We start from the raw sequence: 25,554 nt of genomic DNA on the forward strand, positions 1-25,554 counted from the left end.
TGAGAGGAGGCAGTGGCTGTACTGTGGACAGTCAGACCTGAGAGGAGGCAGTGGCTGTACTGTGGATAGTCAGCCTGAGAGGAGGCAGTGGCTGTACCGTGAACAGTCAGCCTGAGAGGAGGCAGTGACTGTACCGTGGACAGTCAGACCTGAGAGGAGGCAGTGGCTGTACCGTGAACAGTCAGCCTGAGAGGAGGCAGTGGCTGTACCGTGGACAGTCAGACCTGAGAGGAGGCAGTGGCTGTAAGTTAGACAGGTGGGTCTGAGAGGAGGCAGTGACTGTACTGTGCACAGTCAGACCTGAGAGGAGGCAGTGGCTGTACCGTGCACAGTCAGACCTGAGAGGAGGCAGTGGCTGTAAGTTAGACAGGTGGGTCTGAGAGGAGGCAGTGATTGTACTGTGCACAGTCAGACCTGAGAGGAGGCAGTGGCTGTACCGTGGACAGTCAGACCTGAGAGGAGGCAGTGGCTGTAATGTGGACAGTCAGGCCTGAGAGGAGGCAGTGGCTGTACCGTGGACAGTCAGACCTGAGAGGAGGCAGTGGCTGTACCGTGGACAGTCAGACCTGAGAGGAGGCAGTGGCTGTAAGTTAGACAGGTGGGTCTGAGAGGAGGCAGTGGCTGCAGTTGATAGACCTCAGAGGAGGCAGGCGGGGGAGCAGGCAGTGGCTGCTGAGATTCTTGTGGGACTCCTCCTGACAGATAGCTCTTCTGTCCTGTCCTCTGCCTCTCTGAAGAGAGCTGTGTGGATGTGGCTGTGCACAGACAATGGTTTTTGGAAGGAGCCTCGTAGGGTCTATCAGGAGCCTTCTAATCTGGCCTTTCCCAACATGCCTTCATCAGTGGACCTCCAGAAAATCAGACCCTTGTGGGGAGGCCAGCCCAGCAGTGTCCTGATCCGAAGGCAGCCAGGCCATCAGCTCCGTGCAGGCTCAGAGGAGCGTGAGGCCGTGGAAGGCTGTGGACAACCCGTTTGTCACGTGACGGTGCTGTTAGTGATTTGGCAAAGGCTGTAGCTACATACTCTTGTAAATATAGGAGGTTATCTGCATAGGGAAGATGGGTGGTAAGGGGTCAGCTCACCTGTATAGTATATTCCCTTGTTTCTTGAGTCTGCAGAGTCGGCAGGGGTCTGTGTTTAGATGCCTGTCAGCTGTGCTCACCTTCACCCCTCTTCCTGGCATGTGGTCATTCTCTATACCCCGTTTTACAGCTGAGAAACCTGAAGGAGGTGAGGAGCAGTGCCCAGGTCCCCATGTATGCCGCTGCCCTGCTGCTCAGCGAGGGGAGTGAGGCAGGGGCTCTGGAGAGCCGCAGGAGGTGAGCTGGAGCGGGGCTGCTGTGTCATGGAAGGGCTGGCAGAACTGACTGGAAAGGCTGGGAGTGAGGAGGAGAGGGGGAGACTCTGGACTCGGGCTTGAAGATGAACTCCCCCGCGCCCCCGTAGTCATGGAGGAGGATGGGCCTGGGGCGCTGAGGGAAGGCGGTGGCGTCTGGTTGGGCCACTAGGTAGAGCTGGAGGGGTTCCCAGCAGCCTCAACTAGGCTTCTTGGCTCTTCCTGAGGCTCATGGCTGCGAACTGCCTGGTGATTGCTTCAGCCCCAGAACCCCAGACGTAAAAGAGGAGTCTGTTGGGTCCTGCAGCCCAGATGTGGATGGGGTCAGGGCATGGCTGCTGCAGTGGGTGGGAGAGTCAGGCTGGGGTCCGGGCACTTGGGGGCAGGGTGGGCATGGAGGAACCTCTGGACCCCATGTGGGGGGCCTCCCTGCCGGGTTTGCCTCTCATCCCCTGTGGACCCAACAAGGCCCTTCATGAAGGCCCGTGTGGGGTCGGCTTCCTGAGCCAGTGGCAGAAGAAGCCCGTGGACTGTGGCTCCCCGTGGCGGCTGGTTGGTTAGAAAGCCAGGTGAGCACCTGGAAGGAGGTGAGAGGCCCACAGTGCTATGAGGCCTTCCCTGTCACCTCCACCTCAGCTGGGGAAGGCCCTCCCTAGGCGGACCGCCCACCTAGTGCTTTGTGTCTCTCAGCCAGAGACCTCTGGATGGTGCAGCCCTGAGTTGTGCCTCATGGCGCCGGCGTTCTCCTCCCTCCCAACAGGAGGGCTGCTGCGCTCAGCCACCCTGCTGCCTACCCCTGCGGCCAAGGGCAAGGGCAGAGAAGAGCAGCCTACACTCCCTGCCTACACTCCCTGCCTACACTCCCCTGCCTACACCCTCCTGCCTACACTCCCTGCCTACTCTCCCTGCCTACACTCCCCTGCCTACTCTCCCCTGCCTACACTCCCTGCCTACTCTCCCCTGCCTACTCTCCCCTGCCTACTCTCCCCTGCCTACTCTCCCCTGCCTACTCTCCCCTGCCTACTCTCCCCTGCCTACACTCCCTGCCTACATCCTCCTGCCTACTCTCCCCTGCCTACTCTCCCCTGCCTACTCTCCCCTGCCTACTCTCCCCTGCCTACTCTCCCCTGCCTACACCCTCCTGCCTACTCTCCCCTGCCTACTCTCCCCTGCCTACTCTCCCCTGCCTACACTCCCTGCCTACACTCCCTGCCTACACTCCCCTGCCTACACCCTCCTGCCTACTCTCCCCTGCCTACTCTCCCCTGCCTACTCTCCCCTGCCTAACTCCCTGCCTACACTCCCTGCCTACTCTCCCCTGCCTACTCTCCCCTGCCTACACTCCCTGCCTACACCCTCCTGCCTACTCTCCCCTGCCTACTCTCCCCTGCCTACTCTCCCCTGCCTACACTCCCTGCCTACACTCCCCTGCCTACTCTCCCTGCCTACTCTCCCTGCCTACTCTCCCCTGCCTACTCTCCCCTGCCTACACTCCCTGCCTACACCCTCCTGCCTACACTCCCTGCCTACTCTCCCTGCCTACTCTCCCCTGCCTACACTCCCTGCCTACACTCCCCTGCCTACTCTCCCCTGCCTACACTCCCTGCCTACACCCTCCTGCCTACACTCCCTGCCTACTCTCCCTGCCTACTCTCCCTGCCTACTCTCCCTGCCTACTCTCCCCTGCCTACTCTCCCTGCCTACACTCCCTGCCTACTCTCCCCTGCCTACACTCCCTGCCTACACCCTCCTGCCTACACTCCCTGCCTACTCTCCCTGCCTACTCTCCCTGCCTACTCTCCCTGCCTACTCTCCCTGCCTACTCTCTCCTGCCTACACTCCCCTGCCTACACTCCCCTGCCTACTCTCCCTGCCTACTCTCCCCTGCCTACACTCCCCTGCCTACACTCCCCTGCCTACTCTCCCCTGCCTACTCTCCCTGCCTACTCTCCCTGCCTACTCTCCCTGCCTACTCTCCCCTGCCTACTCTCCCCTGCCTACTCTCCCTGCCTACACTCCCCTGCCTACACTCCCCTGCCTACTCTCCCCTGCCTACACTCCCCTGCCTACTCTCCCTGCCTACACTCCCTGCCTACACTCCCTGCCTACACTCCCTGCCTACACTCCCTGCCTACACTCCCTGCCTACTCTCCCCTGCCTACTCTCCCCTGCCTACTCTCCCCTGCCTACTCTCCTCTCCCCTGCCTACACTCCCTGCCTACACTCCCTGCCTACACTCCCCTGCCTACACTCCCCTGCCTACACTCCCTGCCTACTCTCCCTGCCTACACTCCCTGCCTACACTCCCTGCCTACACTCCCCTGCCTACACTCCCTGCCTACTCTCCCCTGCGTACTCTCCCCTGCCTACTCTCCCCTGCCTACTCTCCCCTGCCTACACTCCCCTGCCTACACTCCCTGCCTACACTCCCTGCCTACACTCCCCTGCCTACACTCCCTGCCTACTCTCCCTGCCTACACTCCCCTGCCTACACTCCCTGCCTACACTCCCTGCCTACTCTCCCCTGCCTACACTCCCTGCCTACACTCCCTGCCTACACTCCCTGCCTACACTCCCTGCCTACTCTCCCCTGCCTACTCTCCCCTGCCTACACTCCCTGCCTACACCCTCCTGCCTACACTCCCTGCCTACACTCCCCTGCCTACACTCCCCTGCCTACACTCCCTGCCTACACTCCCCTGCCTACACTCCCCTGCCTACACTCCCCTGCCTACACTCCCTGCCTACACTCCCTGCCTACTCTCCCTGCCTACTCTCCCTGCCTACTCTCCCCTGCCTACACTCCCCTGCCTACACTCCCCTGCCTACACTCCCTGCCTACTCTCCCTGCCTACTCTCCCTGCCTACTCTCCCCTGCCTACTCTCCCCTGCCTACACTCCCCTGCCTACTCTCCCTGCCTACTCTCCCCTGCCTACTCTCCCCTGCCTACTCTCCCCTGCCTACACTCCCTGCCTACTCTCCCTGCCTACTCTCCCTGCCTACTCTCCCCTGCCTACTCTCCCCTGCGTACTCTCCCCTGCGTACTCTCCCCTGCCTACTCTCCCCTGCCTACTCTCCCCTGCCTACTCTCCCCTGCCTCCTCTCCCTGCCTACACTCCCCTGCCTACACTCCCCTGCCTACTCTCCCCTGCCTACACTCCCTGCCTACTCTCCCCTGCGTACTCTCCCCTGCGTACTCTCCCCTGCCTACACTCCCCTGCCTACACTCCCCTGCCTACTCTCCCCTGCCTACACTCCCCTGCCTACTCTCCCTGCCTACACTCCCTGCCTACACTCCCCTGCCTACTCTCCCCTGCCTACACTCCCTGCCTACTCTCCCCTGCCTACTCTCCCTGCCTACTCTCCCCTGCCTACTCTCCCCTGCCTACTCTCCCTGCCTACACTCCCCTGCCTACACTCCCTGCCTACACTCCCCTGCCTACTCTCCCCTGCCTACACTCCCCTGCCTACTCTCCCTGCCTACACTCCCTGCCTACTCTCCCTGCCTACACTCCCCTGCCTACACTCCCCTGCCTACACTCCCTGCCTACTCTCCCTGCCTACACTCCCCTGCCTACACTCCCCTGCCTACACTCCCTGCCTACTCTCCCCTGCCTACTCTCCCTGCCTACTCTCCCTGCCTACTCTCCCCTGCCTACTCTCCCCTGCCTACTCTCCCCTGCCTACTCTCCCCTGCCTACTCTCCCCTGCCTACTCTCCCTGCCTACACTCCCCTGCCTACACTCCCCTGCGTACTCTCCCCTGCGTACTCTCCCCTGCCTACACTCCCCTGCCTACACTCCCCTGCCTACTCTCCCCTGCCTACACTCCCCTGCCTACTCTCCCTGCCTACACTCCCCTGCCTACTCTCCCTGCCTACTCTCCCTGCCTACTCTCCCCTGCCTACACTCCCTGCCTACACTCCCTGCCTACTCTCCCCTGCCTACTCACCCCTGCCTACACTCCCTGCCTACACTCCCCTGCCTACTCTCCCCTGCCTACACTCCCCTGCCTACTCTCCCTGCCTACACTCCCCTGCCTACTCTCCCTGCCTACTCTCCCCTGCCTACTCTCCCCTGCCTACTCTCCCCTGCCTACTCTCCCCTGCCTACTCTCCCCTGCCTACTCTCCCTGCCTACACTCCCTGCCTACACTCCCCTGCCTACACTCCCTGCCTACTCTCCCCTGCGTACTCTCCCCTGCCTACTCTCCCTGCCTACACTCCCTGCCTACACTCCCTGCCTACTCTCCCCTGCCTACACTCCCGACCTGCACTCCCTGCCTACACTCCCTGCCTACACTCCCTGCCTACTCTCCCCTGCCTACTCTCCCCTGCCTACACTCCCTGCCTACACTCCCTGCCTACACTCCCTGCCTACTCTCCCCTGCCTACACTCCCGACCTACACTCCCTGCCTACACTCCCTGCCTACTCTCCCCTGCCTACTCTCCCCTGCCTACTCTCCCCTGCCTACTCTCCCCTGCCTACTCTCCCCTGCCTACTCTCCCTGCCTACTCTCCCTGCCTACTCTCCCTGCCTACACTCCCTGCCTACACTCCCTGCCTACTCTCCCTGCCTACTCTCCCTGCCTACTCTCCCTGCCTACTCTCCCTGCCTACTCTCCCTGCCTACACTCCCCTGCCTACACTCCCCTGCGTACTCTCCCCTGCCTACACTCCCTGCCTACTGTCCCCTGCCTACACTCCTCTGCCTACTCTCCCTGCCTACACTCCCCTGCCTACTCTCCCCTGCCTACTCTCCCTGCCTACTCTCCCTGCCTACTCTCCCTGCCTACTCTCCCTGCCTACTCTCCCTGCCTACTCTCCCTGCCTACTCTCCCCTGCCTACTCTCCCCTGCCTACTCTCCCCTGCCTACTCTCCCCTGCCTACTCTCCCTGCCTACTCTCCGGACCTACACTCCCTGCCTACACTCCCTGCCTACACTCCCTGCCTACTCTCCCCTGCCTACTCTCCCCTGCCTACTCTCCCTGCCTACACTCCCTGCCTACACTCCCTACCTGCACTCCCTGCCTACTCTCCCCTGCCTACTCTCCCCTGCCTACTCTCCCCTGTGGGCCTCTGCTTGGCTGCCGTGGCCTGTGCTGCCACGGCCTGTGCCAGGTGGACGGCGGGGAGGAGCTGTGTGTGGTGGCTCCCAAGCTGGGGCTGCTCCCCGCGCCACTATGTCTGAGCATGGGGAGACTGCAGCAAGAGCCCACTCCTGCCGCAGGGCAGTGGTTTCTCGAGCGGGCGTTTTCAGTGTGGCTGGCCTTGTCAGGGCAGGCAGGCTCCAGTAGCATGGCGGGCAGGATGTAATTCCTTTTTAGGTCACTGATGCTCCTCCATGGAGGAGGCTTACCAGGGCCTTGCTGTTGCTATTTTTAGCTCTGTTCTTGGCAGTGTCCAGGGCCGGGTGGCCACGGGCCCTCCTGGGGCTTCCTGGGAGCCTGTGTGGCTTTGGCTTAGACATCTGTGCAGCGTCACACACAAGGAAAATGCGTCTTGTTGGACTGCCACCAGCCCATGTGTGTTAACTTTCTGGGTTCCTTTTGCCTCACACTTCTACTTCACAGTTCCCAAGTATTTCTCTTAAGAAATACTTCTATGAAGACTGTGCTACGAGGAAGTGCTACTAGAAAGACCTGTGTGGCCGGTCACTTGTTCTTTAAGTTAGATGCAGCTCTATCCGTCCCAGGACAGAGATGCTGATCTGTTCCCAGGCAGGGAATGTGCAGTTGAGGAAGCCCCTCGGGACGGAGAGTCCCCGAGGAGGTAGGAGCCCTTTCTAGTCAGCAGTGCCAGGCCATGCTGCCCTGGGCCTTTCCTACTGAGCTTGTTCTGCCTGAAGGGCCCTAGCTCCAGGGCATTTGGGGCCCAAAGCTCTTTGGCTGTCCGGCAGCTGCTGAGAGGGCTCTGCACTGACTCCACTCCCGGGCTGTGTCTATTGCAGCCTCGTCTCCCCGGCCCCCGCTGTAGCCTTAGGCAAGGTGATGTGCGGAGCCGTGTTGTTAATACTGTTGGCTGTTGAGTGTTTGGTTCCTGCCTTCCCACAGACTGCCCAGGGAGGCACACGTGGAGCAGACGCTCAAGGAGGCATGCTCTCCTTCCCGTGCGTGGGGAGCCACAACGAGTCCTTGCCGTTACTACAGTCAGGGAAAATAAAGGTACAAATGCCCCAAGTCACCACTTCCTAACTCTTGTGTTGTCCTTCTCTGTGGTCCTCATTCTTCCTGTAGTATCAGTGGGGAAGCTGCAGGTCAGTGCAGGCTGCTGGACACTTCCCGTGCCTGTTCCGTCACATGCTCTTGGTGGCTTGGCTTTGGTTTGCAGGGATCATTGGCCCAGGGATGTGGAAGGTGCCAGGTACAAGCTCACCCCAGAGAACCACTGTCTGGAAGGTTCCAGGCACAGGCTCTCCCACAGAGAACCACTGCGGTGCAGACCTCCATACACTGCCTCCTCCATGGCACTGTCTCCTCCACGGCATGGCCCCCTCCGTGGCACTGTCTCCTCCATAGCACTGCCTCCGTGGCACTGTCTCTGTGGCACTGTCTCCTCCATGGCACTGTCTCCTCTGTGGCACTGTCTCCTCCATGGCACTGTCTCCTCCATAGCACTGTCTCTGTGGCACTGTCTCCTCCGTGGCACTGTCTCCTCCGTGGCACTGTCTCCTCTGTGGCACTGTCTCCTCCGTGGCACTGTCTCCTCCATGGCACTGTCTCCGTGGCACTGCCTTCTCCGTGGCACTGTCTCCTCCATGGCACTGTCTCCATGGCACTGCCTCCTCCACGGCACTGTCTCTATGGCGCTGTCTCCTTCATGGCACTGTCTCCGTGGCACTGTCTTCTCTGTGGCACTGTCTTCTCCGTGGCACTGTCTTCTCCGTGGCACTGTCTCCTCCACGGCACTGTCTCCTCCACGGCACTGTCTCCTCCACGGCACTGTCTCTATGGCACTGTCTCCTCTGTGGCACTGTCTCTGTGGCACTGCCTCCTCTGTGGCACTGTCTCCTCAGTGGCACTGTCTCTGTGGCACTGTCTCCTCCGTGGCAGTGTCTCCTCCATGGCACTGTTTCCTCCATGGCACTGTATGGCACTGTCTCCTCCATGGCACTGTCTCCTCCATGGCACTGTCTCCGTGGCACTGTCTCCTCCATGGCACTGCCTCCTCCGTGGCACTGTCTCCTCCATGGCACTCTTTGGCACTGTCTCCTCCATGGCACTCTTTGGCACTGTCTCCTCCATGGCACTGCCTCCGTGGCACTATCTCAGTGGCACTGTCTCATCAGTGGCACTGCCTCCTCTGTGGCACTATCTCCGTGGCACTGTCTCATCAGTGGCACTGCCTCCTCCATGGCACTGCCTCCTCCGTGGCACTGTCTCCTCCATGGTGCTGTCTCCTCCGTGGCACTGTCTCCTCCATGGCACTGTCTCCTTCGTGGCACTGTCTCCGTGGCACTGTCTCCTCCATGGCACTGTCTCCTCCGTGGCACTGTCTCCATGGCACTGCCTCCGTGGCACTGTCTCCTCCATGGCACTGTCTCCTCCATGACACTGTCTCCTCCATGGTACTGTCTCCATGGCACTGTCTCTGTGGCACTGTCTCCTCCATGACACTGTCTCCTCCGTGGCACTGTCTCCTCCGTGGCACTGTCTCCATGGCACTGCCTCCTCTGTGGCACTGCCTCCGTGGCACTGGCCACCAGGGAAGGTGGCTGACCTTTGCCACTGGATTTCCTGTTCTTTCAGCACAGTGTTTATAGTTCCCTCTAAGTTATTCACAGCTTCACTTGCTTGCAAAGGAAATATTTTTTTTCTGTTAGCCAAACATTTCTAACAGCATGTCACTACGAACGATCATCTTCTGATGAGCTAATCTGAATTCATCTCGCGCCGTGGCTGCTGGGTTTTAAAGTGCGCTCTCTGCTTTGTGTGCCATCTGGTCGAGGTGTTGTTTGACGAGTGTCCCTCTGAGGATGGCACCTCCTTGCCATGGGAGCTGGCAAACGCAGGTTGCAGTCTGAGTCCCATGCAGGATGTTTCGTAAGGGCAGTAATTCTCCTCTCCTCCTCCTCCTTGACGTTAGCAACTGGGAGAGAGCAGAGACCTCAGGAAGGAATGGTTTCCCATCACACACGCCTGCTTGCTGTCAAGTCCTGAGTAGTTCCCACTCTCAGGGCCCAAGTGATGTGCGCTTTGGTGTCTGGTTTTGTTCCAACCCAGTCACAAGGAGCGTCTTATCATTTCCAGCAGATGGGTTTCCAACCTATAGAAGATAGGCCAGCCCATACCCCATACTGGGCTCAGCTAGCTTTCTTTGCACCAGCTCACCTGGTCCTCAACTCCAGTCATCTCAAAGTGTTCCTGAGGTTTTTCTCAAAAAAGAAAAAGAACAATAGATCAGGCCATGGCTCAAGTAGCAAAAAACCTGCCTACTAAGCTGAAGAAAAAAAAAGGAAAAGAATTCAACACACTAAATAAAGAAAATGTCCTCAAAAAGGAGTCATTGATACACGTTGGGAGAGAGAGAGAGAGAGAGAGAGAGAGAGAGAGAGAGAGAGAGAGAGAGAGAGAGAGAGAGAGTGAGAGAGAGAGAGTGTGTGTGTGTGTATGTGTGTGTGTGTGTATTTGCTTGTCCTGGGGCTTGAATTTAGACCTAGGCACTGTCTCTGAGCTTTTGTGCTCGAGGCTAGTGCTCTACCACTTGAGCTACAGCTCTATTTCTGGCTTTTGGTGGTTAATTGGAGGTAAGAGTCTCACGGAAAGCCAGGCACTGGTGGCTCATACTTGTAATCCCGGCTACTCAGGAGGCTGAGATCTGAGGATTACAGTTCAAAGCCAGCCTGGTAGGAAAGTCAGTGAGACTCTTATCTCCAATAGACCACTAGAAAACTGGAAGTGGTGCTGTGGCTCAAGTGGTAGAGTGTTCACCTTGAGCTGAAGAGTGCAGGGACAGCACCCAGGCCCAGAGTTCAAATCCCACGACCGACCAAAAAGAAAAAAAAAAGAGTTTCACGGAATTTCTTGCCTGGACTGGCTTTGAACCATGACCCTTAGATCTCAGCCTCCTGAGTAGCTGGGATTATAGGAGTAAGCCATCGACATCCAGCAATATGTAGAATTTAAAAATCTTTTATTTCTTAATTGTTTTTATAAGAGTGATATACGGAGGGATAACAGTTATATGTCAGGTAATGAATACATTCCTTTTTCGACAGTGTCACCCTAGAATTTTTTTAAAGAAGGAAATCAATATGGAATATCAGTAGCACAAATAACAATAATGAAAGAATGGGAAAGAAGCCCAGGTGTAGTCTGCTGTCAGGCCCTACAGGTCCTGGTTGTGGTAGATGGCCAAGGGCATTTCCAGGTTCTCAGGCATCTTAACCTTTATAGCTCTCATGTTATAATTGATGCCATCATGGTAGAAATTAAAGTTGTGTATGACTTTGCTGAGATATAACTGACCTTCAACAAACTTACATACTTGAAGCTTACAGTGCAGAGTAGGGACATGTCTGTATCCCGAAACCCTCACACAACATGACTGTCCCTTGGCCATCCTCCTGCCTCCCCCACGGATGCAGGCAGCTGGTCTGTGTTCTGATAAGTTAGCCTTTTTCTAGTATCTTGTACAAATGGAATCAAACAATACCTGTTTCTTGTCTGGCTGCATCAGACAGTGTGGCTGATTCCCTGTGGTCAGAGGACAGGGTGATTCAAAACCTTAAAATTGCCGGCTCACATTAGAAATGACAAAATAATGGCATTTGCAGGGAAATGGATGGAGCTAGAAGGAATCATGTTGAGCGAGGTAAGCCAAGAGCAAAGAGACAAACGGTACATGGTCTCCCTGATAAGTGGATGCTAAATCCAAAATGTTAGGTGATACGACAAAACTAACAGGACTTAAGAAACAAAGAACTCCCACTCATCTGGTCGAACCACTACTAAATATCCCCATGCTGCTGATCACATGTATGGTGTATATGTGTACACCGTTATATGTTATAGACTGTGATAGACAATTTGCTCCAGGAAAGTTAGAATGAACTTGTGACTTTAAATGAGCATCATTATTCCACAATACTGAGAAATTCGGGAAATTATGAATTCACTTAATCACAATAAAAAAAAAAAAACCTCGGGGAAGGTAGGGAGGGAAGGGATAGTAGGGGGAAAACAATGGAGGGGGTAACAATGCTCAATAGGAAGTGTACTCATTACCTTACTCAAGTAACTGTAACCCTCTGTATAGTATCTTTACAATAAAAAATAAAAAAATATTAAAAAATAAAAAAACTTGCCAGCTCACACCTATCATCCTAGCTACTCAGGATCCTGAGATCTGAGGATCACTGTTAGAAGCCAGCCCAGGCAGGAACGTCTGTGAGACTCTGATCTCCAGTTAGCCATCAGAAAACTGGAAGTGGTACTGTGGCTCAAGTGGTAGAGTGCTAGCCTTGAGCTGAATTGCTGAGAGACAGAGCCCAGGCCCAGAGTTCAAGCCCTACCAGCAACAAAATAAAACAAAACAAAAACAAAACCTTTAAAATTCCTTGAGATATGGTTTATAGTCAGCACGAGACTTTTTATTTTTTAGCATTAGGTAATGAATTTTAATACGAAGGCTCAAAATAGATATTCTGAATTTTTCATGTTACACTAGAATGATTGACATGGAAGTATTAAGTATTAAGCAGCTCAGACTATAAGAATACTATCATCATAAACCCATACTTGCACATACTTTTGAGAATTTTTAATCTTATCCTTTTTTTTATTACATGCATTAGTTCTCCAGGGGAGGATTTCATTGTGTGACATTTCCACGAATGTTTACAATGTATTCCAACCAGCTTCTCTTCCTTTACCTATCCACTTTCCCTTCTTCCTAAGGTTATTTCAGTAGATTTCATTGTTCTGTTTTCATAAGCATGACATGGAAAAGAAGATATGCCCAGCCACAGCTGGATGTGTGGTTGTGGCATCATCAGGACAGGGTGTGGAATTGTGCTGTTCTCTGTCCTGACTGTTGTGTATGTGTTCACATGTGTATGTATAAGTGTGAAAATGAGATGTGGGTGTACCTGACTGCACATGAAACAGCATGCATGCATGTAAATGTGTGTGTCTAGGAGTGTGTGCTTGCAGTGAGTGTGATGTGTTGTCCTCTGGACGTGTCACTTGAGTAATTGTGGGCTCGCCCACCAGTCTTATTTCCTGACACAATACATGGTGTGATCCGTGCCGCTGGCTGCACACATGAGTGGCCCTGCTGTTTTCCAGCGTGTCCTCTCCTAGCTGGCAGTGTCCTTGTCTTCTGAGGCCTGCGCCTCTCATCAGTGCATCTCCTCCCATCTTCCTGGGCTCACGGGTGGTGTGCTTTTCAGATGGCTGCCTCCAGCCTGCTCTCCTCTCTGTGGAGCTCTGGGAGGCAGGTCATCTGAGACGTCCCTGTGTCCTGATTCGCTCACTGCCCTTGCTGAGTGTCCAGGCTGGACACAGCAGCAGGATCAGCTAGCAGTGGGATCGTTCTCAGAGGAGGCAGGATTGTTGAGAAACTGGACTTCATTGTTTTGTAAAGTTTTAGGAAGGGTTTAAACTAGGGAGAAATGGAAAAAGAGAGAAACATTTCTTGCTCTCCAAGATTTAAGACTTAAAACAGAGGTCCTTATCTGTAGCTTTTATACTTTTTTAAACTGGGCAAATAAATATATGTGGTTTTGCCAGTCTAACAATCCTTAATTCCCAATCCTTGGACAGTGGTTTTGAGTGGGTAAGATGGAGCCTCTCCCCTCCCAACCCAAGTGACCTTTAGGTCAAGAAGACTGAGATTTTTACCCTGTCAAAGAGTAAGACTTAGATAGCCCCTACTATATTAGAAATATAGATATAAGGCCAATTTAAGTAGCCCCTTCCATGTCTCCTGATTTGTTACTTAACATTGAAAAGGAAGTATGGTGGGAGGGAAATGAATCTGCTTTTTTAGTTTGCTTCCTGATTTTGACCTCTGAGTCCAGCCCTTTTGATATTTGTTGAAGATAATATAATTTCCCTGTTTCCTGGTCGTTGTTCCCCTAAATGACATTGGCCCCTCTCAGGCGTGGATTTGTCTCCTACAGCTGTGTGTACTGCGCGTGGACTGTTTGGCCTTGGCTGGAAATAGGGACGCCAAAAGTAGTTTCTATCTGATTCAGAAAGGGACATGGCAAGTTTAGCTGGTGGAGAGTTCATCCAATGGGTTGCAGTGATCAAGACCAGAAGATGATCAGGATCAGAATACATAAAGTTGTAGAGGTTTTTCAGTGCCAGTCCTGGGGCTTGAACTCAGGACTCAGTACTTTACCTGAGCTTTTTTGTGCTCAAAGCTAGTGTTCTACTACTTGAGCCATAGTTCTACTTCTGGATTTTTGATAGCTAATTGGAAATAAGAGTCTCACAGACTTTACTGCCTGGGCTGGCTTTGAACTGCAATCCTTAGATCTCAGCCTCCCGAGTAGCAGGTATTCACGTGTAAGCTGCCGATGCTCTGCATAGTTTTTTTTTTAAATAAGCAGGAGTGTACTGTACAACATTGATAAAAATGTATACTGTATAGACGGTGTGTGGCCCAGGGGTGGAGTACTGGCCTCAAGAGAGGAAGCCAGAGGGGCTACAAGGCTCGGAGTTCAAGCCCAAGTCCCAGTCTTCCCCGGGATATACACAAATGTATGTACACACTTGCATACATGCGCGCACATGCGCGCACACACACACAGAGTTTTATTCCCAGGTGTCGTGTGGTGCCGTGGCCGGCAGTGGCGGCGCAGCGTGATGGCTGGCACTCCTGCTCTCACAAGCCGGGGTGCGTGGTGTGAGTGTGAGGACGTCCAGTGCTGAGACCTGGCTGCTCAGTAATCCCGGCCACCCACCCACATGCGTACTGAGGAAAATGCTGTTTCCTGCACATGACTGTGTGGGCCGAAACGTTTCATCATCCACTTAAAGTTGTGACTGTACTAACCCATGTGTGCGTGGAAATCTTGAAGCCATGTGGATTCTGTGTGGCATATGCATTGCTTGTGTAGATGTTAAAGCCCTCAGGCAGTCTGTGTGCCCAGTTGGTACCCACGCTCCGCCCTATCTAGCCTGCTGCTGCTTTTGGAAGCCAGCTTTTACAGGCATAGCCTATGGCTGCTTTTGTGTTTCCACAGCACAGACACAAGTGACCCACAGCACCCTCAATATGGATCGGGTTCTGTATGGAAAGACAAGCCCTACTGGCTGGCTTAGACTCCTCAGAGAGAACCGGCCTAGACAGCGAGCACATTTCTTTGTCTTCCTCGGAGGAGAAGGGCCCTTGCCTGGATGTATAGCCCCTGCTTCACAGAAAACTCTGGTGGCTCTACTCAGATGCGGTTTCGTCTGGTCCCAGCTGTGCCTTGATGCTTATTGTCTGTAGGAGGTGGCTTTTTACCTGGAGGCTTTGAGGCTAATTGGCCTTGGGCTTCCTCCAGACTCTGGGGTCCGAATCTTACCTGTGCCATAAGCCGTTCCGTGTGCAAGTTGATGATGTCCTGTTGCACTTCTGGGTGTCCTGATGATCTAAGGCTAGTCCTCTGTCATGGGCTCTCTGCTTGGGATGACTCTTTTTGTTTCCTTCTGCTGTTTACTAGTGGTCTCACTTTCCTGTTGGCACTCCTGGCTTCAGTGGCTAGCTGGCTTTCTCTTTTCCCTGTGCATTTTATATTCATTCTTGTTTTCCTTTACTTTCCCATTTTCTCAGTGGTCCTCATATTTTTTCTTTTTGGTCCATTTGTAATTTTGTTTCGTTTCTGATTCTAAATGTTTGTTTGACTATATGTGATTCAGTTTGCCTGCTTCCTGGTTGTTTTTCTGGGGAAGGGGATTTCTTTCTGTGCAGGAGTTTTGTGTTCTTACTTCTTTTCCAGGTCTCAGTAGCCTCTGGCTTCCTGGTCCCGTGGTGCCTGGGGATTCCCTGTGTGGTGGGCCTTTTCTGTCCTCACGCAGCAATCAGGTGCTGCAGTTGTAGATTGTGTTGGGGCCAGGAACCTTTTGACTCCATGTTCGGTTTTTGTTTTGTTTTGTGGTTTTTTCAAGGCTCTGTCTTTCCACCCCCTTTTCTTCTTTTTTCCTTTACTGCGCAGCTTCCTGGATTGCTGCTTCCTGCTTTTTATTGTTTTTCCCCCAGAATTGCTGTCCCAGATTGTACCCTTTTAAAGCCACCAACTTTGAATCACAAGCACTTGGATGGCTGGGTGGTTGCCCAGTGTCTCAGTGCTAACATGTCCTAGTTGTGTCCTGGAATCTGTCCCCCCTTTTTATCCTGGGCCCCAGCTCTCTGCTCACCCCAAGGGGTATCAGGTATCAGGTCCCAAGGAAGCTGGTACTGTCTCCTTCCTTACAGCTTCTAGTTGTCACACTGTCTCAGGCTGCACCCCATCTGTGACCTCGGTTATTTCTGTTTGCATGTGGTAACTGTATATTATGTATACAATATGTTCTAGCCATATGTATACATGTATATATATATATATATATATATATATGCGTGAATCAGGGGCAGGCCACAGGGGTCAGGTTATTGCAGGCACGGCAGGACTTCACTGGAGTGAGTGTGTGCTGGTGTGCAGGCTTTGAAGCTCCCCACCCAGCCTGAAGGGACTGTGGAGGGGCAGAGGTCACCAGGGCTGTCTTGGAGCCAGTCGGGGAGGGTAGCAGAAGGATCCAAGCTGCAGGTGGACATCTCTGGGACTTGGGCATCTGGTAAGGCGTGGCATTCAAGGTGGGGCTAAGGCTACATGTGCGATGCTCTATTGCTTGGGCCCAGCGGCAGTTGTCAGGCTCAGTTTACTCACCTCGGGGCTGTGTTCCCATAATTCCTTTAAGTTCCCTTTGGCCCTTGGTGTGTGGCACCCAGATCTGGCTGCTGAGGCTCGTAGCTCCCACCGTGGAGTGTTGGATGCCTGGTGAGGTCCACGCCGAGGAGCCTGCGCCTGGGGGGTGGGGGGGAGAGAAGAGCAGCCTGGCCTGCAGGAGGCCACCCAGAAGCCCTGTGTTACAGGAAGGAGGGAGCCAACCGATGAGCGGGACCTGAGCCAGGAGTTTAGTCTTCATTCCTCCAGAAAATGTGCCGGTTGCGCCAAAAGATCATTCCAGAGGAGAAACTCTGCTGGAGGGGCTCACAGGGGAATGAATAGAAGGTTCTGGAAGAGAAGGTGCAGTGGCATTAGTTCAGGGGGGCCTATTCTGCCAACCCCAGGGCAGGTGTGTTGCCAACAGCAGGGACAGACCCCCGACCATGGAGACCAGCAAGGCTGGACTTGGGCCTGGGGAGATAATAGGCAGAGTGTGTACCAGTAGGGATCGGCTGGCCCCTGGGAGGGCAGGCAGGTTTCTAACACAAGCTGGAGACCTGGGGACTACTGGGCCTTACCCTGGGGTGGGCGGGACAGGTTTCTGGGGACTGGGCCTACCCCAGGGAGGGCGGGACAAGGCTGGACCACAGCCTCTGCTCTTTGTGTGAGCTGTTGGCTGCTGTGGTCCAGACGCCCTCCAGTGGCAGCTTTTGTTCACGTCCATGTCTTATTCACTCTGTGGTCAGGGCTACCTCGGGCTCACTGGATATATTCTTTGTCTACAGTGCCAATGAAGTGGACATGTAGGCCAGACACTGCTTTGAAGGCTCCTGGTGGGGGGGGGGAGAGGGGAGAGGAGGGAGGCAGGGCATGTGCTGACTAGATGAACATGGCCTAGGAAGGCCACTTACTCTGTGGAATAATCCATACTAGGGAGGGCTGACTCCAGGGCTTGTGGACAGTGTTGGGCCAGGCTGAGTGGGCCCATCTGAAGAGGACATGGGTCCTAGGGGAGGGCTGGGCAGACCAAGGAGGAGAGAGATGTGATCCTCACACATGCAAGAACATTTAGCTTGTTCCAAGCACTTTGTGACGCTGTGGTCTCCAAAGGCTGTAGTACCAGACCCCGTCTAGATGACTTCGAGCCAGCACCTGGCCTGGGAACCGGAAGGGGCTTACCACTTCTGGATGCGGGTGTTAAGCATGGCCATGGAGAGTAAGAGCCCTCTAGTCTGGACTTGAGATGTGGTGCTGAGTGGGGCTGTGAGAGGTGTCAAGGGGCAGATGCTGTCTCCCTGCTAATGCATGGACACACGTGGTCAGCCCAACCAGGGTTCTGGAGTGCTTTGTTTGCTAGTTTCCCAGCCCAAATGTGGTTACTGGATACTAGCAGATGCCACTACGCAAGGCAGCCAGGAATCCTGTGACATGGCACCACTGCAGAAACCCTTGGGAGGGCTTTGTAATGAAGCAGGTAAAGCTGCTATAAGAAAGGTGCTTCCCCGAATCTCTGCTCTTGTGCTTCCTGCGTGGAATGAAGATGTGAGACTGGAGGTTTGGCAGCCACTTTTCAGTCTGTAGCTTGACACCTGTTCTACAGGCAGCAGTGCAGAGCAGTGAAGCAGCAGGTCCCTTGAGGCCATTCAAGAGCAGAGTGCCATCTCCAACGGCCTTGTGCATCTTGTGGGGAGGAAGCCCCCCCTCCCCCGCCCTGTCTAACTGAGCCGCCGGCTCTGCTTCTGGTTTTCTGTTGTCAGCCAGACATACAGTTCTAACTCACATGTGGCCATTTCTCTCTGAGACTTTCACGTATAGCTCCTGCTGTATTTTATTCATCCTGGTAGAGGTCTTCCCAGTCGCCCAGGAGTGCGTGCTCCGTGGGCTACTCAGAGCAGGGTGCCCAGGCTTGGGCTCAGCAGAAAGTGCCTTGAAGATGTGCTCGGTTCTCCATGGGCCTGCTCATGGGCGTGCATGCTGGAGGTGCTCACGCCAGCTCCCTGAACACGGGATCGTGGCCCGCAGAGGCCTCGGCAGGGAAAGGCCTTGCGAGAGCTGCAGCTGCAGCAGAGGTGGAGTTGGTAGTCTTGGCATAAATTCCTCCTAGCGTGAACAGAAAACACAACAGGTCAGAACGAGCAGCAAACCAGCTCCAGCTGCTGGCGAGGCACAGCAGAAGAGCAAAGTGTCGTTGCTCTGGGCCTACACCATGGGCCCCTCAGGCCCACCCATGTGGCTCTCAGAGCCGTGGCCTTGTGTGATGGCTTTCCCCATTTTATGGGTGGGAGGTGGGGTGGGGAGACACAGAGGCTGTGTCAGACACAGAAGGTTTGGTGGGAAACACAGGCAGGGATGAAGCCTTTGAGTCCTCCCCTTCCTGGGGCAGCACAGGCCATACTGACTCCAAGCTAGGGTCAGTAGCCTGGGCTACCTTTGGCCAGTGACTCCCTGAGGGCCTGTCTTCAGGGCATCCTCTGGGCTCAGTTTTCTGGAGCAGGGAGCCCTGGTTGGGTCTTTAGCAGTCTACTGACCTCCAGCCACTTTCCCTTCTTGAATACTGAGTGGCCAGGCGGCCAGTAGGCCAGTACAGTCCTCTTTAACCAGCATGGGGGGTGGTCCCTGCAGCTGAGCCTGAGTACAGTCCTCTAACCAGCATGCCGGGGTGGGGGGTCCCTGCAGCTGAGCCTGAGTACAGTCCTCTAACCAGCATGCCGGGGTGGGGGGTCCCTGCAGCTGAGCCTGAGTACAGTCCTCTAACCAGCATGCCGGGGTGGGGGGGAGGGGTCCCTGCAGCTGAGCCTGAGTACAGTCCTCTAACCAGCATGCCGGGGTGGGGGGGGTCCCTGCAGCTGAGCCTGAGTACAGTCCTCTAACCAGCATGCCGGGGTGGGGGTCCCTGCAGCTGAGCCTGAGTACAGTCCTCTAACCAGCATGCCGGGGTGGGGGGGGTCCCTGCAGCTGAGCCTGAGTACAGTCCTCTAACCAGCATGCTGGGGGGGGGGTGGAGGGGTCCCTGCAGCTGAGCCTGAGTACAGTCCTCTAACCAGCATGCCGGGGTGGGGGTCCCTGCAGCTGAAGCGGAGCCCACACAGCTGCTCTGGCCCCTTGCTGGGAGTGAGCACCAGGGTTGCAGCCCTGTGACCGTATCAGCGGCCGCACCAGTGCAGACACAGTGACGAGTGACCTGGTCCTCAGCTCGGGAATCTGTGTCCGTGCACTGCCACATGCTCATGCATCGCTCGCCTTCGCACCCTGTACACGTGCACTGGATCACACCTGCACCCTGCAGTACACACAGGCCCACACTCAGGTGCACATTCACATTTGCACCATCACACACATGCTCTCACACATGAACACAATGCACACAGTTGTACTCTTGCACACATGTGCTTACACACGTACAGGTCCATGCAGATGCTCACCTTCACACACAGCACTTACATTTGTACCCTTGCATGTGTGTTTACACTTGCCCACATGCTCATGAACACATTCATAATTGCACTCTCACACAGATGTGGACACATTAACACACAGTGCTCACATTTGTACTCTTGCACACATGTATTTGCATATACACAATGTTGCACACTTGCTCATATTTACACATCTGCATGCCACGTACTCATACATGCTCTTGCTCATATGCACACTCATGTTCATCTTTGCACATGTGCTTACACTCTCATGCAACACTCATGCTGCTGCCCTGGCATGCATGTGCCTATGCCCATGTGTACTCTCATATCCATATCATGGTACACACCTGCTTACACATTTATATAGTGCTCACCTTTGTTATAGTGCTTACGTGTGCACACTCATAGACATGACACATATGCCCTTGCACAGCATGTCTACACAGAAGCATTCACACATGTACACATGTACAGATTGCACACACACACTTGTGGCCACACTCATTCATGTGCATGTCTGGCCTTGCCTCCTGGTGCAGGAACACAAGCTCAAGTGTTAAAGGTGGTGTCTTCCTAGAATACTGCCCTTTGTTTGTATTGGGGAGCTTTCTAGATGCTCTGAAGAGATCAAATACTGCCTCTTTGTAGTTAGAGAAAGGGGCCCTTAAGTTACTTGTGGAGGTTCTAAGAAATTCTGAATCTTTTTTAAAGAAACTTTTAGTAGCAGAAACACAAGAAAACATTGGAAATAAAATAGCTATAAGCATAAAAGTATCTGATTCCTAGGATCTGTTAAGAACCTATGGTCACTGATGTGTGGCTTTCATCCTTGAAACACACATGTACACACACTCCCCTGCCAAGGTCCTGGATGAGGTTGCCCATGGAGCTGTCTGGTGGTTCTATACCTGTGACACCCTGTGCTTTCCTTCTCAGGTCCTGCATGTGCATAAGCCGCACTTCATGGCCTTACACTGCCAGGAGTTTGGAGGGAAGAACTATGAAGCCTCCATGTCCCATGTGGACAAGTTTGTCAAGTAAGTCTTGGGCAGAAGCCTGTGGGTGGCTACAGTGTGGGCTGTGGACGGGTGTGGGACTCTAGGTCACCCAGGGAGAGACGCTGTTTTCCATGGAGAGAGAGTATGGCTCGGATGTGCGGCAGCCACTCACCTCCAGAGAGGACATGGGCCGTGGGACCAGGGCAGTGTAGATCCTGCGAGAGCATGCTGAGGTATGTCTGAATGGCCAGATACTCCTAGCCTGCTGCTGTGGGTGGTGGACCCTGGGCAGGGTTGCTTTCCACGTGGCTGCCTCTTATCCAGTGCGATCACCATGGAGCAGAGCTGTGAGGAGCTGCGGTGCAGCATCCCCACCCTGAGCTCCTCAAGCTTTATGAGGAGCTTCCAGGCCAACATATGGCAAGGTTTCCCGAGATAAGTATGATTTTAGAGAATTGTAATGGAAGGTAAAGGTGTTTTTCCTACCACTCAGTGGTGAATACTGAAATGGCTATGTAGAAGCAGAAGGTAAAGCATGGCTAAAACTGTCCTGGAGCTCCTGCCACCAGGCCTTGGGCTCTCGTCAAGCAGTGGGAAGAGCTGGTGTGGGCAGATATGCAGGCGGGCGCTTGCTTCTTAAGGGTGCAGCATGAGGTGCTGGGAGCTGGGCAGGCTGCATCTCTGTGTTGGGAAGCGTAGCGTTGTTTCTGGCTTCATGTCCAGCTTCATGTCATGGCTGTTGCACCCCAGGCCTGTCAGACTCCATCTGCATCAGAGTAAGATAAAGGAGAAGATCTTCATAGATTTGGGATAGGAAAATAATTCCTTTCAAAAGATACAGAAAGTACAGTGTTGAAGGGTCAGTTCTAATACATGCAGTGCTATAGAAAGCACTCTACACAACGGCTGACCTAAGTTACACTGAGGGGCTTCCCTGCAGCTCACATCACAGACAGAAATCAGTGTGCCTAGGCCAGGAGGCCTAGCAGTCGACAAGAAGAGGAAAGACTTTAGTAATCAAAACAGCTTGGTACTGGCACAAGAAGAGACCTCAGGACCAATGGAATAGAATTGAAAACCCAGAAATGAACCCACAGACCTATAGCCACCTAATCTTTGATAAGGGAGCTAAAAAAAATAGAATGGAAGAAAGACAGCCTCTTCAGTAAATGGCTGGCAAAACTGGTTAATCACTTGTAGAAAACTAAAGCTAGATCCTTATATATCAGCCTGCACCAGAATCAACTCCAAATGGATCAAACACCTTGGAGACAAAGTAGACACCCTGAAAACATTACAGGATGGAATAGGAGAAACTCTAGGTCTCCTTGGCACAGGCCGAAATTTTCTTAATAGAGACCCAGAAACACAACAAATCAAAGAAAGGTTGGACTAATGGGATTGGATGAAGCTGCAGAGCTTCTGCACGGCAAAGGACATAGCTAGCAAGATCAATAGAAAGCCCACGGATTGGGAGAAGATCTTTACTAGCCATACAATGGACAAGGGTCTTATATAAAATATACCTGGAACTCAAAAAATTAAATCCCCCAACAACAAATCTTCAAAGAAACAACTGTCCAATAAATAAGTGGGCTAAAGACTTAAAGAGAAACTTCTCTGAAGAGGAAAGAAGGATGGCCCATAGACACATAAAGAAATGTTCAACCTCTCTAGCCATAAAAGAAATGCAAATTAAAACAACATTGAGATACTACCTCACCCCAGTTAGAATGGCTATAATCAAGAACTCTAATAATAGGGCTGGGAAGGTGGCTCAGTGGTAGAGCACTTGCCTTGCATGCCTGAGGCCCTGGGTTTGATTCCTCAGCACCACATAAGCAAAAAGAAAAAAGCCGGAAATGGCGCTGTGACTCAAGTGGTAGAGCGCTAGCCTTGAGCTGAAGAGCTGAGGGACAGTGCCCAGGCCCAGAGTTCAGGCCCCATGACCAGACACCGCCCCCCCCAAAAAAAGAACTCTAATAACAACAGATGCTGGAGGAGATGTGGACAGAAGGGAACCCTACTGCATTGTTGGTGGGAGTGTAAATTTGTTCAACCACTTTGGAAAGCAGTATGGAGGTTCCTCAAAAGACTCCACATAGAGCTCCCCTATGACCCAGCAATCCCACTTTTGGGCATTTATCCAAATGATCACAAACAAGACCACACTAAAGCTACCAGCACAACTAGGTTTATTGCAGCATTATTTACCATAGCTAAGAATGGAACCAACCCAGATGCCCCTCGGTAGATGAATGGATCAAGAAAATGTGGTATATATACACAATGGAATTCTATGCCTCCATCAGAAAGAATGACATTGCCCCATTTGTTAGGAAATGGAAAGACTTGGAAAAAATTATATTGAGTGAAGTAAGCCAGGCCCAAAGAAACATAGGTCCCATGATTTCCCTTATTTGCAATAACTAGTATATGTCTGAGACAAGCAGAAAAGGTCAGATAAGATGATGTTAAACGAAATGAACCCCAAGATAAGGACACAAGTGGTTTTTTTTCCTTTGCTATTGTTTCTAACGTATTTGTAAGGTACCATGTGATTTTTTTGTTGCTTTGTATGTCCCTCCCCAATGGTGTATACAACCTCTGTTTTCACTGTATTTGATGTTGGTATAATTTGGGGAGCGGAAGGGAAAAAACAGATTGTTTAATGAGATGTACAAGATGCTATGTCAAAAAATGAACTTTACAATTTAGGCGGGGGCAGGGGGGAAGGGGAAGGGTAGTGTAGTTCTAAAGGTCCGAGGGTAGGGGAAAAACAAAGGAGGCAACAATGCTTGATAAGAAATGTACTCATTACCTTGCTCATGTAATTGTAACCCCTCTGTACAGCATTTTCAAAATAAAAAAATTTACTTAAAAAAAAAGAAAAGGAAAGACTTGTCCTGGAGGACTGGGCATCTTGTGCCAGGGAGAAATGCAGGGAACATGAGCACGTTGGCATCTGGTGCCGTCGAAGGGTCCCCACCTCCTCTGCCTGGCTCCACTCAGCCGTCACTTGGGAGGCTCTGGTGCAGGGCCACTGTCACCCCTGGGCGCGCTTTCGGTGTTCTTGGCGTATATGGCTTCCATTTTTATCTGGGTCATTTTTCTTCAGCTGAAGAGCGTTCTTTAGTGTTTAGATTAGCACAAGTCAGCTGCTGCTGATTCTCTCAGCTTTTGTTGTTCTGAAAAGGTCTTTGTCCTCTTTTTTGAAAGCACGTTTGTTGGGGATGAATTCCCGCTTGTCATTTCTGGCTCACTTCTTCAAGGGTGCCATTTCATTGTCTTCTGACTGTGTTGTTTCTGACCAGAATTTGCCTATTGTCCTCATCTCAATTTTCTTGTATATGATGTGCTTTTTCCTGGCTGCTAGATTTTGTCTTGTTTATAGCTTGTTTGCAGGATTTTGATTGTGTTGTACTTAGGTTTGATTTTCTTTATGCTTAATCGGATTTGGGATTCGTTTATCCATCATTTCTTTGAATACTACTCCCCTCCCTCCCTCCTTTCCTCAGACTTGGTACACCGATGTTGCCACAGCCCCAGCTTTGCTCTGTCCTGTCTCCCTCCAGGTGGAGGTTTGGTGTTCCAAGTCCACCCAGTGAACTTGCTTTACTTTGGAGACGCTGGTCCTCAGTGCCTGAATTTCCGTGGTGTCTTTTAGGTCTTCTGCTTCTCTTCATTGTGCTCATGTTTTACTTTAAGAGTGATGGTTTTCATGCAGTCCATTACTTTTGTCCTTTCTGGTCTGGATGTGTGGACAGCTTGTTTTGGAAGTGTTATGTCAGGTTTGTGTACATGTCACGTGACTGGTGTGATGTCAGCTGTGACCTGGCGCTCCTGTGGTGTCCCGAGCACACTGGTCTGTGTTTGCCAGCAACCAGGTTATCCAGAGGTCAGTGGAAGTCTGTCAGAGCTCACAGCCCTGACTGCTTTTTGTGAATCATTTGTGTTTCTTTTTAAAAATTTTTCAAATAAACTTTTAATGTTTAATAACTCAAAGATTTGGTCTGAATTTATGAATAGATAGATGTAGTTTGTCTCAATGGGCAATTCCTTTCTGTATATTCTTAGCATTTCTACGTTTAATAGTCTTTCTTTCATGTTTTTGCTGCCATTTTCCTAGAATACTGCTGGTTTATGTTTTAACTTTGAGCTATTAAAATTATCAAATATATACAAAAGTAAATAGAATAGTACAATGAGTCCCATTACTTATCACTGAGCTTAAACAATGATCAGCTGTCCCTATCTACAGATCCCATGTCCAAGGATTCAACCAACTACAGGTCAAAATTCAAAAGAAAACAGTGTTTAAATGCAAACTGGTCCTTTTACTTTCTTGGTAGTGTCCTTTGATGCTAATAAGTTTCAGTTTTGATGATGTTAAATAAATGTTTTTTCTTTTGTTACTTGTGCTTTTGGTGTTTTGTCTCAAAAATAATCACCTAATGCACCATCACAAAATTACGCTTTCTTCCATGAATTTTATTTATAGTTTTAGCATTTCCATTCAAATATTGTTACATAATTTTTGTATGTGATACGAGTTACAAGTCCCAATTCATTATTTTACATACAACTATTCACTTATCCATTTTTTTAGCCAAGGTTTGCTATTTAGCCAAGTGCTATTTTATTGAATACATTTTCTATGCCTTTAGCTTGCACTTCTCCTTCTTCTATGCCCATCATTCATGGATTTGGTCTTTTATAAGATTTTTTTTTTTTTGGTCCGGTTGTGGGGCCTGAACTCTGGGCCTGGGCGCTGTCTCTTAGCTCTTCTGCTCAAAGCTAGCACTCTACCACTTGAGCCACAGTGCCACTTCTGGCTTTTTGCTTATGTGGTGCTGAGGAATTGAACCCAGGGCCTCATGCATACAAGACAAGCACTCTACCACTGAGCCACCTTCCCAGCCGCAGATTTGGTCTTTTA

At 52.3% G+C, this 25,554-nt stretch overlaps 1 protein-coding gene across 2 annotated transcripts in view; it reads left to right on the top strand.

Annotated features, from left to right (window-relative positions):
* Inpp5a (inositol polyphosphate-5-phosphatase A) overlaps nucleotides 1–25,554 on the top strand; it is a 193,654-nt gene that overhangs the window by 58,387 nt on the left and 109,713 nt on the right. For both annotated transcript variants that reach the window (XM_070011461.1, XM_070011462.1), the window contains exon 3: nucleotides 20,554–20,654. In XM_070011461.1, the coding sequence (XP_069867562.1) occupies nucleotides 20,554–20,654 (101 nt within the window). The remainder of the gene's footprint in view (nucleotides 1–20,553; nucleotides 20,655–25,554) is intronic.

This window comes from Dipodomys merriami, unplaced genomic scaffold, assembly GCF_024711535.1.
Source record: "Dipodomys merriami isolate MVZ:Mamm:240054 unplaced genomic scaffold, mDipMer1.0.p SCAF_82, whole genome shotgun sequence".
Taxonomy (NCBI): Eukaryota; Metazoa; Chordata; class Mammalia; order Rodentia; family Heteromyidae; genus Dipodomys; species Dipodomys merriami.